The sequence below is a fragment of the Rhinatrema bivittatum genome, chromosome 12 (assembly GCF_901001135.1).
Source record: "Rhinatrema bivittatum chromosome 12, aRhiBiv1.1, whole genome shotgun sequence".
Classification (NCBI taxonomy): Eukaryota; Metazoa; Chordata; class Amphibia; order Gymnophiona; family Rhinatrematidae; genus Rhinatrema; species Rhinatrema bivittatum.
Genome location: NC_042626.1, coordinates 30,037,640 through 30,053,539, shown reverse-complemented (window position 1 = coordinate 30,053,539; position 15,900 = coordinate 30,037,640). Strand labels below are relative to the sequence as shown.

The following is a 15,900-nucleotide window of genomic DNA, read 5'->3' as shown; positions in this document are numbered from 1 at the left end:
TTTAAAGATTTTTAACTAAGGATTAAAAACCATGGTGGCCGAATCTAGACCCTATTTTGTTTTGCAGATTCCCATTTTGATCACTACAACAAGGTGCAACAGGACAGTCCGCACAACCAAACAAAATAATGGGCTACTAACATGGTATCATTTCTGCAAAAGTCTAGCAATGACCAGAAGTTTTTTTAAGGAGGCAAATGCAGAACATAGAAACATTATGTACAATAGAACCTTACAGGGATGCCTGTGACAAACCGTACGGTAGTGTGGGGGAGCCAGATTCCCATCTCCTGTCCTTTGGGACTGGCTAATGAGGGATACAGAGGATGCACTCCTCCCGCCATCAGGCTGGAAAGGGTCTCCCAAACCACCTGGGCATGCCATCTAGGGAAAGGGAAACAGTAGAGACCACCAAAAGAGAAAATAGAAGCTCAAAAAGAAAAAAAAAAAAGGCAGAAAGGGCAAAAAAAAACCAAAACAAAATATTTGTTTGGTGCTAAGAAACTAAATCTAAGGATTAAAAAAATGATATAGAGCCAGCTGTCTGAAAATCCATGACAAACACTAATAAAACTACATTCCTTTCTGAATTTGTTTTGGTCTGGCAGCTTCCTCCTATTCCTTCTGTGCTTCCAGAAAAAACTGAAGCTAGCCTTAAGTGGGCTCAGGAGCCATATGCCTTCATTTGGGGGGTTTCACAGACCACCTTATTTATTCTCCCATCCACTCAAGCCACTGCAGCAACAGACTTCATCTGAGACACACAAACCACAGCTCCTTACAGAGCCCTGAACACTTAAACAAACCCAGCCAGTCCACTATCAACATTCCCTCTCTGCAGCATCTCCAGCCTAAGGAAAACACACTGGCCTGCTGACCTTTTATGAACAATATTACTATGCTATCATCACATTATTTAAAGATAAAAGTAGAGAGGAAACGCTATAAGTACATATTGAAAAAAAATCAAACACACAAAACTGCAATCCTCAGGTACAAAATTAATAACTAAGAGAAACATAGCAACAGAATTAGTAAATTCAGGCTACAGCGTTCAATGAAAACTATGTACTCTTGACTGACTATCACAGCTGTAGAGCTCAATTGCTTATCCAAGCAAGCAGACCAATTTCTTAACTGTAGTTGCTCTATATTTTAGAATTCTGCGTATAATCCTTTGAAAATACTGATTAACATGAGAGCAGTGTGGTCATGCTCGCGGCCAATGAAGTTACCTGGACTGTGCACCAGTGATGAGAACTTCCTTGGCACATGATCACTCACCAGCAGACAGTGGACGTATTCAGGGCCGCCTACAAGGACAGTGAAACTTCCCAGCTGTTCAGCAAGAGCCAAGAGCACCTCATCTTCATCGTAGATGGTATCTAAAGAGAAAAACCACCACCAAAAATTGACTTCAGCCACAAAATGGTAAAGGCTTGAAACATCAAATTAAAATTTACATACTCATGATGAAACTGAATTTCATCCCAATTAGGACTCAAAAAAAAAAATCAACAAAACAGACAAATTATATTTTTCAAATATCAAGTTCATAAAAATTCCAAATGTTTACAGGTACCTAACAAAAGGCTGGAAAAAAGAAAGCGATGCAACATTGAATTAGTACAGATTTCTAGCTCTACTGGCTCAAAAGCCTAAACCAGTATGCCTTAGATCTTGATCAGCTGTGCCATGGAAAAACCACCAATGCTGATGCTCAAATCCAGGCCAGTACCTGGCCTCTGCTCTCAGCATCTCACAGCAGCTAGCAACCTCCAGCTCTGACTCTTAAACATGTAAGAGCTCCTTTCTGAGAACCTGTGTAATCATGCATGCCTCTTCCTAGTTACAATATGAGCCCTGGAGTGTGATGATTAATGGGCAGCATGTACAGCTGAATCTTGCTTTGTGCAGCACACACAATACCTCATCTCTTACTTCATGAGCCTCCTCCTTTGAGTCATTCCAGCCTCTGACTTTCCTTTAAGGCTGGTAAGACAGGAAGTTACATCCTGTGCTTAGTGCATGCTCATTATGAGTGTTGGAGTAGCAGCAGTGGAGGAGCTCTGGCAGCCACATGCGACAGACTTCTCTTTCCTCCTGCACTTGTACATAAGAGCTGGTCTACTGTGATGGGTTGTGTCTCTCTGCCCCTTTTCTCCCTTTGTTTTAAAATTTGGAAGAGCGACTGGTAGGACTTTCAGTGCTTCCCTAGTTCTTCTTTTGACCATATGAATCAAAATGTCTGCACTACCCATCTCGTGAAGGCTAGAGTGGCACATTTTTGTTAATGTAGGTGTGCCCTGAGTTTGAAAAGATTGGGAAACACTGGCCTAAACTAACACCCGCTGTCCAATATTACTTTAGTTACGTTAAGCCTCTCTAGTAGTTTGCCATTGAGCAGAGACAGGAATTCAGATTAAACAGCACATTCATCAACTGGTAAGCATGCAACTACTACACGCTTCAAGAAAACTCAAACAAAACAGATCTTTACCAGTAAGGAATGGCAAAAGTTCAGTGCGAGTTCTTTCTACTCCCAGGGCTAGTGCAATCGTTGACAACTTCTTGATGCTATTCAGACGCAACTAAAAGAAAGCAAGGGGAAATAAAGCACTCAAGTGAACTGGAAACATTAAATGACCAATCAGCATCTGTATTGTTTGTTGGATCAAATACAGGAAACTTTTTAAACAGCCTTCCATACTAAAGGCATCTTATCAACATGACTCAGGAATTTACACAAAGCTTAAGGGACAAGTTAATTTTAGAATCGAATGAAAAATTCTCACCCCCAAACTGAGATGAATAATGACATCATCATTAATTTATAATAGTCACCTGAAGTTTTGTTTGGGATTTTTTTTTATAGCTTTCAAGCTCTTGTTAAATGTAATTTCTGTCAAAGTATAGCATATTGACAATTTTTATTCCAGCATAAAGCAAACTGCTGCAGAATAGATAGCTCTACAGTTTATAACACGTACAGCAATAGTCTCAAATGATAAGTAAGCCAGACTACCCTGGCAAATGAGCAAAGAATATTATAGCACGTTTCACGCAGTACTTCACAAGAAATAATCTGCCTCTACCCCCGCCCCTTACATTAACATTACAAAGTGACCGGTACAAGTCTAAAGTTACTAACAGACTGTTATAGATTAAATCATTTCATCATTACTGAACTCATCTGAGGTTCTCTTTTCCTCCATAGAGTACCATTGTGACCGGCTGCCCATAAATAATTATTTACGAAATCAACTGACTAATGTATTTCCCGTGCTAGTAACCATTATCATTTGAAGATGCCCAGGCTTGCTGCCAGAAGAGGAAATTACCTCAAGCACAAAATCTGAAGCAAACTCATCGGAGAGTGTTAACCAGCATGTAGATGGTTAATGCTTTTTTGAATGCTTAAAGACAATAAAAAATGCTCGTCTGGGACCATGGGGGGGTTCCGTTCCACCTGCTTTAGCACCCGTGGATGCACAAACAGTACTGCTGAAAGCTGGGGGGAGGGGGAGGAGGCGGCAGGCGAGTCCCCGAGCAGTTGACTCTGCCTACAATCTGGCAACCGGGTACCCGAGACGCGGGAGGGCGAAGCGACATAAGCAGCCTCCCTCCAGCGCGTCACGGTTAACGACAGCGGTATAAGGGAGGGGGGAGGGGGTCGGACGTCCGGAACGAGGACCTGAGAACATCTTTCCCAGCCCTCTCTACCTCTTGAACTTGGACCGAGGCAACCCCCCCTCAGGGCGCCGGTGGGTGGGGAGGGACCAAGCCGGCTCTCCCCCAGCCTTACCTGCACGTCCTCGTTGCGCAGCTCGTCGATGAGGACCGCAATAGGGTAGAGAGAATCGTCTCCGTCGGCACCGGCCATCTTCCGCCCAGATTGAATGAGAGAGAGAGAGAATCTCCCACTTCCGGTGCGGCGCGCGCACGGGGTTCCCCACAGGCGACTGCAGGAGCCGGAAGTGCCGAAGCTCTTGTTCCTGTTACACCTGTCCCTGTGCTCGAGCTGAGGGGCCGCGCCCCGCCTCTCGGTTTACTTTTTTTTTTTTCAGGACTGATTTGAGTGTGCCTGGTTTGTTTTTTTTAACCATCATTCTTGCATGTGAAAAGCAGAAACTACAGCCTTGCAATAGGGTAAAAAAGCGGCAGTGAATCAACCTGACCCTGCAAGAACAATGGAACTAGTTGGCAACCCTATAGCCCAGCCCACCCAATAAAGGACCTATCCTATTTTTAGGGTTGCCACCTCATCCAGGTCAGCACACAGAGGCTGACCCAGTCCTGGTTTTGCCCCATGTCATCCTTCGAGATATAGTCCTGATTTCCTTCAGAAAAGTAGAACTGCACTTGTGTGCAGGCGGTAGGGAAAAACCAGCCTCGGATCACCGACTCTGGGTTGACCTGGTTGAGGTAGCATTTCTAGAGGGCTATGTTAAAAAAGGCTGTTTTTTATTTTTAATGTTGGTATATTGCCTACAGCAGACATCATTTCCCCCAACAGTACGTTTATTTATTTAAAAGCATTTATTAATCGCCTTCCGGATTCAACTAGGTCACTGAAAGGGATCCAAATACAATACATAAACCCATGCAGACCAAACAGTCAAATAAAAACATGCCATACTTTGATGTTATTAACCCCAAACCTTGTAAAAACATTAAAATAATTCTTCCACCTGGATATCAACTCAGGGAACGACGAGTGAGATGATCAGATTTTCAGATGATACAAAATTATTGTGAGTTGTTAAATCACAAGCCGAGTATGAAAACTTGGAGAAGGACCTTGCGAAACAGGGAGAATGGACATCCAAATGGCAGATGAAATTTAATGTAGATAAGTGCAAAGTGATACATATAGGGGAAATTAACCACATTGTAGTTACACGATGTTAGGTTCCACATTAGGAGTTAACCATAGAGGAAAAGAATCTGGGCATCATTGTAGGCAATACTTTGAAATCCTCTGCTCAGTGTGTGATGGCCATCAAAAAAAGCAAACAAAATGTTAGGAATTGTTAGGAAAAGAATGGAGAATAAAACTGAGAATGTCATACTACTTCTGTATTGCTCTATGGTGAGACTCACTTACAGTAGTATGCAGTTCTGGTCACTGCATCTCAAAGAAAGACATAGTTGAACTAGAAACGGAACAGAGAATGACAACCAAAATGATGAAGGGGATGGAATGGCTCTCTTATGAGGAAAGTCTAAAGAGATTAGGGCTCTTCATCTTGAAAAATAGATGGCTATATAATAGAGGTCTATATAATAGAGGCTATATAATAGATGGCTATATAATAGAGGCTATATAATAGAGGCTATATAATAGATGGCTATATAATAGAGGTCTATAAAATCATGAGTGTAATAGAATGGGTAAATTGGAATTCGGTTATTTACTCTTTCAAAAAATACAAAGACTAAGGACACTCCATGAAGTTAGTAAGTAGCACATGTAAAACAAATCAGAGAACATGTTTTTAACTCAAATGTACAATTAAGCTCTGGCTTTCATTGCCGGAGGATGTGATAAAGGCAGTTAACATAGCTAGGTTTAAAAAAAAGTTTGGACAAGTTTCTGGAAGAGAGGTCCATAAATGTTATTAACCAGATAGAACTGGGGAACACCACTACTGTTTGGGAATCTTACCACATACTTGTGACCTGGATTGACCACTGTTGGAAACAACATATTGGGTTTGATGGACCCTCAATCTGACCCAGTATGGCAAATACTTATGGCCACAAGGTTACTGCAATACCTACCAAATATTTTGAAAACAGGGGCAGTTATCCTATCACCCAAAGTGAAAGAAGAACCAAGCCTTCACCCTTTTTTAGAATTGATGGTAATTTTGCTCCAGCCTAATAACTACTGAAAGGATAAAGCAAATGTTGCTTAACTCTAACAGGTGTTCTCACAGGACAGCAGGATGTTAGTCCTCACATATGGGTGACATCACAGGATGGAGCCCAATCACGGAACACTTCTGTCAAAGTTTCCAGAACTTTGACTGGCCCCTGCTGGGCATGCCCAGCATGGCACTAACCCTGCAGCCAGCAGGGGCCCCCCTTCAGTCTTGTTAAAAAGCTACAGGTAGTGCCGAAAATAAAATAAGAAAACGTTACGAACCCAACACTGCGGGGCGGCGGGCGGGTTTCGTGAGGACTACCATCCTGCTGTCCTATGAGAACACCTGTTACAGGTAAGCAACATTTGCTTTCTCACAGGACAAGCAGGATGGTAGTCCTCACATATGGGTGAGTACCGAGCTGAGGATGTCCGAGTATGCACCAAATGTACCCAAGACGTGCATCAGGCACAACAACTGGGGTGGAATTTGGCCGAAGGCATCCTGAACCCCACCAGGCAGGCGGCAGGGTGTTGGAACATCAAGTTGTAAATAGGTTGCGCAAGACAGACTGGCCAAAGATGGAATCTTGTCTTCCGGCTTTGTCCAAGCAATAGTGGGCTGTAAAGGTATGGAGAAAACTCCAGGTGGCAGCCCTGCAAATGTCAGGAAGCAGCACCGATCGTAGGTGTGCTACTGAAGTCGCCATGGCCCTCACTTTAACACGGTCTTGAAGTGGAATGCCTGCTTGCTGATAGCAAAAGGATATGCAGTCCACTAACCAGGAGGAGAGAGTCTGCTTACCCACAAGCTGCCCCAATTTGGTGGAATGGAAAGAGACAAACAATTGAGTGCTTTTCCTGTGGGCAGCTGTTCGGTCTAGGTAGAATGCTAGAGCCCGTTTACAGTCAAGGGTATGCAGAGCCTGCTCTCCTGGATTGGAATGGGGCCTGGGAAAAAAGGTAGGTAGTATAATGGATTGAATGAGTTGAAACTCCGAGACTACCTTAGGTAAGAATTTAGGGTGAGTGCAGAGTACTGCCCGGTCCTGCAGAAGTTTAGTGTAAGGCCTAGAGCCTGTAATTCACTAACTCTGCAAGTAGAAGTGATTGCCAAAAGGAAAAACACTTTCCATGTGAGATATCAAAGGTCACAGGATTGAAGAGGCTCGAATGGTGGTTTCATGAGTCGACCCAAAACTAGGTTGAGGTCCCAAGAAGGGGCTGGAGGACGAAGAGGAGGCTTGAGGTGAAGCAAGCCTTTCAAAAAACGTGTCACAAGGGGTTGTACTGATATAGGAACATCCCCAACACCTTTATGGAAGGCGGCTACCGCACTGACATGCATCCTGATGGAGGAGGTTTTTAGACCTCACTCTGATAAGTGCCAGAGATAGTCTAGAAACTTTTTGATTGAACAGGTAAAGGTGTCAAGGGATTGAGAAGAGCACCATGACGTGAACCTGGTCCATTTGTAAGAATACAATTTCCTCGTGGAAGGCTTCCGTGAAGCAATCAGGACACGGGAAACTGGTTCAGAAAGGTTAAGTGGCTGAAGGATTAACTTTTCAACATCCATGCCGTCAGGGACAAGGCTTGAAGATTGGGGTGGCATAGGCACCCGTCGTTTTGAGTGATTAGAAGTGGGTCCTTTCCCAAGGGAATGCACCTGCGAATGGAGATATCCTGAAGTATTGGAAACCACACTTAGCGCAGCCAGTGGGGTGCTATCAGGATCATGGTTCCCTTGTCCTGACGTAACTTCACGAGAGTCTTCGAGAGAAGTGGAAGTGGAGGGAATGCATATAGGAGACCGGTTGACCATGATAGGGAGAATGCGTCTCGTGGCTGATAGTGTTGGCTACGAGTGAGAGCAAAAGTTGTCTACTTAGCGATTTTGAGGTGACGCAAAGAGGTCTATTTGAGGATAACCCCATTGTTGAAGATCGAGTTCACTAATGAGGGGTTGAGAGACCACTCGTGCGGTTGAAAGGTGCGACTCAGCTTGTCTGCCAACACATTGTCCACACCCAGTAAGTAGGTGGCCCTGAGGTACATCGAGTGGGAGAGGGCCTCCGCCCATATCTGTGCAGCTTCCTGACACAGAAGGTAGGAGCCTGTCCCTCCCTGTTTGTTGATGTACCACATGGCTACCTGGTTGTCCGTCTGGATCAGGATGACTTGATTGGAGAGGCGATCCTGAAATACCCTGAGAGCATATCTGATTGCTCGCAGCTCCAGAAAATTTATTTGGTATTTGGCTTCCTCTGGAGACCAAGATCCTTGTGTCTGCAGATTGGCCACGTGGGCTCCCCAGCCAAGGTTGGAAGCATCGGTGGTGAGAGTTATTTGAGGGTCTGGAGCCTGGAAGGGCAAGCACTGGAGGAGATTGACCTGATTTCTCCACCAGGCGAGAGACTGACGGAGTGAGTCTGTTATGTGGACAATCGTCAACAGGGGCTGAATGGATTGACTCCATTGTGACCTTAGAGTCCACTGCATGACTCTCATGGCCAAGCGGGCCATTGTGGTGACCTGAACTGAGGACGCCATGTGTCCCAGGAGGATGAGAAAGTGGTGTGCAGTCGTGGAGTACTGAGACTGCAGCTGGTGTGCAAGAGACACGAGAGTGAGAGCTCGCTGTCGAGGCAGAAAAGCCTTTGCCTGTAAGGTGTCCAAGTCTGCCCCAATGAACGATAAGGTTTGAGATGGGATTAAGTAGGCTTTGTCATAGTTGACGAGAAATCCTAGTGAAATTAGAGTGTGTAAAGTAAGATGTAGGGACGACAGAGCAGCTTGCTGAGTGGGAGCCCTGATTAACCAATCGTCTAGATAGGGGTAGACGTGAACACCTTGAGTCCTGAGGAAGGCTGCCACTACAATGAGGCATTTTGTGAAGACACGTGGTGCAGACGCGAGGCCAAATGGAAGCACTCGGTACTGATAGTGCTTGGGGCCTACTAGAAACCTCAGGTATTTGCGATGAGATGGAATTATCACGATATGAGTGTATGCGTCCTGGAGGTCTAGAGAGCAGAGCCAGTCTCCTCTTTGTAAAAGAGGAAGAAGAGAGCCCAAGGTTACCATTTTGAACTTCTCTCGCTGGAGGTACTTGTTGAGGGCACATAGATCCAGAATTGGACGAACGCCTCCCGATTTTTTGGGGATTAGAAAGTACCGGGAATAGAACCGTAGGCCTTGCTGGGAATAGGGCACTGGTTCTATTGCCTTGGACTGGAGGAGGAGGGAAACCTCCTTTTCCAGAAGGATGGAGTGATCAGATGTTCTCCATGTCGGTAGAGGTGGGGAGTCCGGTGGAATGGAGAGAAAGTTCAGACAATAACCTTGAGCAATTATCGCTAGGACCCACTGGTCTGAGGTGATTGAGTGCCATCTGTTGTTGAAATGGCACAATCGACCTTCCACTGGTATGTGGGGCAATGGAAGCTGGCTGCTGCTCTCAATGGAGGAGTCAAAAACCGGAAGAAGGGCCCGGCTGAGGAGCTGCTTGCAGTTTTTGTTTTCGTGTCTGACGAGACTGGGCTTTTTGAAATGGTCTCGTAGAATGGGTTCTAGTTGGTGGTGGGTAGGACTTCTTCAGGCGGAAGAATGACTTCTTAGAGTCCTTTCTGAAGGACTGTTTTGAAGAGTACTCAGAAGGCATCAGAGAGAGCTGTCTTAGGGTCTCATGATGATCCTTGAGTTCCGCCACCGTTCATTGAATCTGCTTGCCAAACAGATTATCTCCTACACAGGGCAGGTCGGATAACCTGTCTTGTACCTCAGGGCAAAGGTCGGAAGACTTGAGCCAGGCCCATCATCTTGCCGAGATAGCAGCTGCAGATACCCTGGTAGCAGTGTCAAAGATATCATAAGATGATCTGATCTCATGCTTGCCTGCCTCAAAACACTTGTTTACGAGGGTTTGGAGTTGCTCTTGAAATTGCTGAGGCAGGGAGTCTGTTAAGTCTTGTATCTGCTTAAATAAGACCCTATTATATTGGGTCATATAGAGCTGATAAGAGGCAATTCTGGAGATGAGCATTGATCCCTGGAAGACATGGCGACCAATGGCATCTAGAAATTTCTGTTCCTTGCCTGGGGGAAAGGAAGTGTGAGGTTCTGATCTCCTTGCTCTTTTCTGGGCAGATTCGACAACCACGGATTGGTGATCCAATTGAGGTTTGCGAAAGCCTGGAGCTGACTGAACGAGATAAGTGGTGTCAGCTTTCCTGTGGACTGGAGCCACAGAGTCAGGATGTTCCCAGTTCTTTTTGAGGAGATCCAGAAGAACCTGGTGGATAGGGATGGAGGTTATTTCCTTGGGAGCATCCAGGAATTGTAACAGCTCCATCATTTGATGCCTGTCATCTTGTTCAGTCTGTAATTTTAAGGGAACCAATTCAGACATCTCCTTCACAAAATTTATAAAGGAAAGGTCCTCTGGAGGAGAACGCTTTCTGCTTTCAGTAGGTGAAGGTGGTGAAGGCAAATCATCGGTGTCTGGTGAAGAATCATCAGTCCAGGTGTCGTAGGGATCCGCACCTGCTCCTCTAGGGACTAGAGGAGGACGGGGCAGTGGGATTCCCGAAGGTCCTGGTCGAGGCTCCGAAGGACTCGAAGGAATAACTGGAGGCACCGATTAGGGCATCGAAGGCACCTGTGCAGGCATCAAGGGCATCGATGGATGGCTCGGTGGTGCCGATGGACGCGTCGGCACCGATGGGTGGATCGGTAGCACCGACGGACATAACGGTATCGACGGCTGAGGCATTGGCAGAACTCCCGATGGAGGGATGCGGAACGGTGTTTCTCCTCCCGATGACAAAGCAAGCGGGGAGGGCACCGGAGCCATCGGTGACCCAGGGTCCATCGGTGGAAAAGCGGCCATAAGCGCTTCCATCCTCGAGAGCAGCGGTGCCAACGCTGCTGGAATCGGGTCAGTGGTCGGTTCCGCAATCAATACCGGTGTCGGTGCTGGAGGAACCTGGAGTCGATGCATCGCCTTGTCGATGGCCACCTGAACCATCTGGTCCAGTTCTTCTCGGAGACCTGGAGCAAGCAGCCCTGGCTCCGGAACAGAAGAAGGAGGCAGAGGCATAGCCGGAGGGACCACCGTTAAAGGCGGAGTTGCGGCTCCCAATACCCTGTCGGGTGAGGGTTGCCTCGGTGACCCGGTCGCCGAAAAGGTCGGTGCCTTTTCTGGACGGGGCTTCTTCGATGGCGGCTCGGACGATGGCGAGGTCGATGATTTTGCTCCCTCGATGGTCCGAGACTTTCGATGCCGGTGGCAATGTTTATCTCTACAATCCCCTCGGTCCTGAGGGGGAGTAGAGGGTGTCAAAGGCCGAGAAGTTATCGATGCCGGACGGTCACCGGCCGGAGGTCGATGCTGGCGCGAAGTTGACGGTGCCGGTTCTGAAGACGTCGATGCAATAGACGGCGTTGGGGTTTGAGCATGGAAGAGAAGTTCCATCTTCTCCATTCTAGCCTTGCGACCTTTTGGTGTCATAAGGGCACATTTGGTGCAGGTTAGGACATCGTGGTCACATCCGAGACACATTACACAGACTTTGTGAGGGTCTGTGATGGACATGGTGCGATTACAGTCCGGGCACCGGTGGAACCCCAACGCCATGGCCATGGAAAAATTGAGCCGCGGTACGGTTGACAGCCAGTAGGCCGCAAGGGCCAAATTCGACGGTAATCGACGGAAAACGGGTAAAAAAGCTATTGGAGTACCATGGCTTGAAAAAGTTGAAGGAGGGACCCCTGTGGGGTAAATTAAATTTTAGTAATTCCGTGAGGAAAATTCCTGTCAGGAATCTCTGCAGAGCTCCTTAACCGCGTGGCTACTGCTGCGCGGAAAAAAGAAGACTGAAGGGGGACCCCTGCTGGCTGCAGGGTTAGTGCTATGCTGGGCATGCCCAGTAGGGGCCAGTCAAAGTTCTGGAAACTTTGACAGACGAGTTCCGTGATTGGGCTCCATCCTGTGATGTCACCCATATGTGAGGACTACCATCCTGCTTGTCCTGTGAGAAAGCCACCACTGAAAATACCTGGACCATGGCCAAACCAGGCTTGTTACCAGATCCCAGCCCTAGTTTTATAGGAACTGGAAGACTAAGGAAGCAGGAAGAAACTGCCAGATCAAAAAAGAAAGACGCAAGTCATACCCCTAAAGCCACTGACCTTTCACCTTCCCCTATGAAGAGAAAAGGAGTAAATCATGCCAGCCTGCTAAAATTAAAATTAATTAAAATCAGAAAAGTAGTCGAGGGTAGAGCTAATACCATCACAAGGCTAACAAAAAAGCTTTCAGGACTACTGTGTTGCCTGAGCACAGTAATTCAAAGAAAGTTGCCATCTTTTAATATTTATTTTATTTTTCTTCAATTATATTGTAGTCCCAATCCTGCCAGGTAACAGGACGCATGGCATGCCAGGCTCTGGGCTAATTGGTGCCCTATGCAAAAACTGAAATTGGTGCCCTCCCCTTCCAGTGAAAAATACCAGCTTCACTCATGCCACCACCTGGAGCTTTGCTCTTAGCTTCCGTTCCTGCCTTCCTCCTCTCTCTTACCTTTCATTCCTGCTGACAGGAGAGCTGCATGGAGGACCCGGCCCTTCTAAACACTGTTTCCTGGTGCCGGCATCTCTCTATCTCTCCTATGTGGGAGAGAGAGGCACCGGTGGCAGGAAGCAGTGTATATTATTTATTTATTTATTTATTTATTATTTTTTATATACCGACATTCGATCTGAGATATCACATTGGTTTACATTCAGGTACTGTAGGTATTTCCCTAGCTCCAGAGGGCTTACAATCTAGAAGTGCCAGAATCCTATTGGGTCTCTGCTGTTGATGGGGGACAGCAGGAGCAGCCATGGCCAAAAGGGAAAGGATGGGAATTATCAGCAACTCTTTTTCACCCCATGGGCGAGGGAAGGCAGTATGAGGTGCTATCTGCCCAAATCAGTCACTGAACTTGGCAAAAGAAGTGCTAGGGAAACACTGAAAGCCCCACCAGTCTTCCTCCCACATCTTTCTTGGGATAGCAGGACATCATATCCAAGAAAGAACCACAGGTTTCCATCACTGTGGACCATAGCTGGGACAGATCCAAGTTCCTCGGCATTAGAGGAGTACCCTGCATCTGGTGGAGCAGAGAATGACGCAAACACTGATGGTCTCCTCATTGTATCAAAGGCCTCAGGCTCATACAAGTGTCCTTTACAGGGAAAAACACTTGAGCTCCATCTGGATGGACTCCTGGAACAGATGGCAGAATGGACAATCATTTCAGCCCAGCATCTATAGACCTTCTAATGCAATCCAGATCTGCTGAAATTGGAGGGCAGTATGGGTGGCCTGGGTTGGTAGTCTGTGCCATATTTTATACCTTCTCTTTGCTTCTTTGTCTCCTTCCACCTCCCAACACAATCTCACCTAGGTGTGGTGATGTAATGGAATTTCTTATCCTGAGTTTGACAGGTCTGGCTAAGGATGTGTTCAGGCCTTTAATGGGCTCAGAGTTATCACACTAACAATTACATGACGGTGCAACAGCTGTGAGAATAGGAGTAAACTCCAAATGTGCAGGATCTGTGGGGAGTTCTCTCTTTTTTTAATTTATATTCCAGGGACTGGAGGTATTTCCTTATCCCCAAGGCAACTGAGGGTAGAGTGACTTGCCCAAAGTCACAAGGAGTAGCAGTGGAATTTGAACCCTGGTTCCCCTGGTTCACAGCCTGCTGCTCTAACCACTAGGCTACTCCTCCAGTCCAAGCTACACCTCCACTCCTGTACCATGTTTTGAGAAACTGCATACATTTTTCAAAACATGTTTTCAGATGCACAGAAGGAAAGGGTATAACTAACTGAAGCGGGAAAGGGAGATGGCAAGGTCTGGTCAGCGCCATATTGGAAAATGGCACCTCGGGCCCTCAAACTGAACACCAATGATGAGTTTAAGGTAATGGGGCGGGGGAGGGGGGGTCTGGAGTGGGGGGGGACGACCACTAGCCCACCAACATAATTTTTAAAGAGTTGGTGGGTGGAGGGCTCACTTTAAGTGAATAAGGAAAGGGGTTGACCCAGGGAAGGGGATCATCAATGCATGGCTTTATAAGCTATTATTTTATTTTTTTTGTGAGGCTGCCTCAATTGACAGTCCTAGGGTGGATGGGGGGGGGGTTCTAATAAAACCCCCAGTGACCTTTTCTTTATTTGTGGGGGGGGGAGAGCCATTTTGGGTCACAGGGCCCTTTAAGGTGATCGCGGCTCCATATTTTGGGGGACACCATCACATTTTGAATAGGCCTCAGCTGCATTCTTTTGTTTTGTGGGATTTTTCCATGAGACAAAAGAAATTGGCAATACTGCCATGATATTCTGTTGAGGAAAAGCAAATTATTGCGGGACTGCCCTCACCCCACAATATTGGGCCCTAGCACAGTTTAGTGAATCTGGGCCTTAGCCAGATAACTCAGATATTCAAAATTATCCAGATACATTTTCAACTTACCTAGAGGCAGTCCTAACATAAGCATATTAATGTTATTAATGTTAAAATCAAACTGCCTAATTTGTTCCTAACAATCAGGTTTAACTTACACACCTAGTTTATTATTTTAAATTGTTACCGTACTATGATGGCACACGAGTAATTTGTAATCTATACCACCCATATTTCTCTTTATCGTGCCCTTCTGTAAACTGTTGTGATGGTATTTAACTTAACGACGGTATAGAAAATTTTAAAAAATAAAATAAATAAATAAATAAATTATCCTGATAACTGTACTTGGATAGCTTTGAATTTGCCTGGGTGTATTCAGTGGTGTGGCAGCCCTGCAGAATATACAATATAAGTTTATCTGGATAATTTAGCCAGACAGCCTGAGGCCCAGCATGACCTCATTTCATTTTTGGTTCCATCGTCGCCTCTTTTAGCCCTCTTTGGTCCTGTTATGTTAGTTTTGTCTACCTAAATCTGGAGGTTATGTCGGGGAAGACACGAGCAGTCTGGGTTTTTTGGATTCACACGTATGTATGGACCATGAATGCATACATACATGTGCATGTTCCAGAAAGTAGGCTGGATTAGTTCTGGGTGGAAATTCTTATTATAGATCTCACGGGCTTTTGGTATGAAAGCAGTGACCCTTCTCTTACCACTGCACTTCCTGTTTACAGAAAATCTCAGTGTTCGAGTTCGCATTTTAGCAGTACTGTATTAATACTTTACTTGTATGCATGCATAAGGCTCTGATAAGGATCAGTGCAACATCAAAATGATACAAACAGGGGAGAACTTGATTTCATTAGCCTTAAACTACCATGAAGAAATTTAAGCAAAATGAAATTCAGTTCTTCACATACTACCGAGTTTGCATGAGTGATATTTGATCAAGAAATAGCTTTAGAATGGATTAACCTTGACATTTGTTAAAATATTTCTTGATTTGACCTAAAACAGGAATTGTTATGTGGTCCAATATATGTGCACGTGTGTCTCTGTGTTGGGTTGAACTACAAAATTAATAGAAAACAGAGACGCAAATGAAAGAAATAACAGCAATGAAGAATAATTAAGGACAGACCGAAAGGTTCATAAGAGGTAAGAACAGAATAAAAGACAATAGGATGAATAAGAAAGCTTCCAAGATAATATAACGAAAAGATTACACAAGAAGTACAGTACCGTGCCTAAGACGAGAGACCTGCCTGAATTAATCTTATTGAAGTAATGTACTACATGAATTTTGGGTTGATTTCTTATAATGAAAGCTGGAAGGCTAATGCCAAAGACACATGGACTAGGATAGGATAAATGTGCGATGAGGCCACACCAGGAGAAACTCTGAATGTGCCATTAGCTATCATGGTGACTGCTGGCGGATAAATATTTTGGAATGGCAATCATGTTTGGTTGTCTCCTTACCGCAAGGATAGCTAGAAAAAATTGAAAGAGTTTGAAAGTTAAGTAAAATACAGATCAACACTAATTGCAATTTATTAATGATAT

General features: G+C 45.4%; 1 protein-coding gene across 2 annotated transcripts in view; it reads right to left on the bottom strand.

Moving 5' to 3' along the window:
- Positions 1 to 3,990, bottom strand: part of PPP2R1B (protein phosphatase 2 scaffold subunit Abeta) — a 40,041-nt gene extending 36,051 nt beyond the window's left edge. The window contains exons 1-3 of one of the 2 annotated variants that reach the window (XM_029572952.1): positions 3,806 to 3,990; positions 2,501 to 2,591; positions 1,285 to 1,385 (exon numbers count right to left, since the gene is read on the bottom strand). In XM_029572952.1, coding sequence (XP_029428812.1) covers positions 1,285 to 1,385; positions 2,501 to 2,591; positions 3,806 to 3,883 — 270 coding nt within the window. In that variant the 5' untranslated portion in view covers positions 3,884 to 3,990. Of the gene's footprint in view, positions 1 to 1,235; positions 1,386 to 2,500; positions 2,592 to 3,805 lie in introns of those variants that run through there. The other variant, XM_029572953.1, reaches the window with a different exon arrangement.
- Positions 3,991 to 15,900: the final 11,910 nt, after the last annotated feature.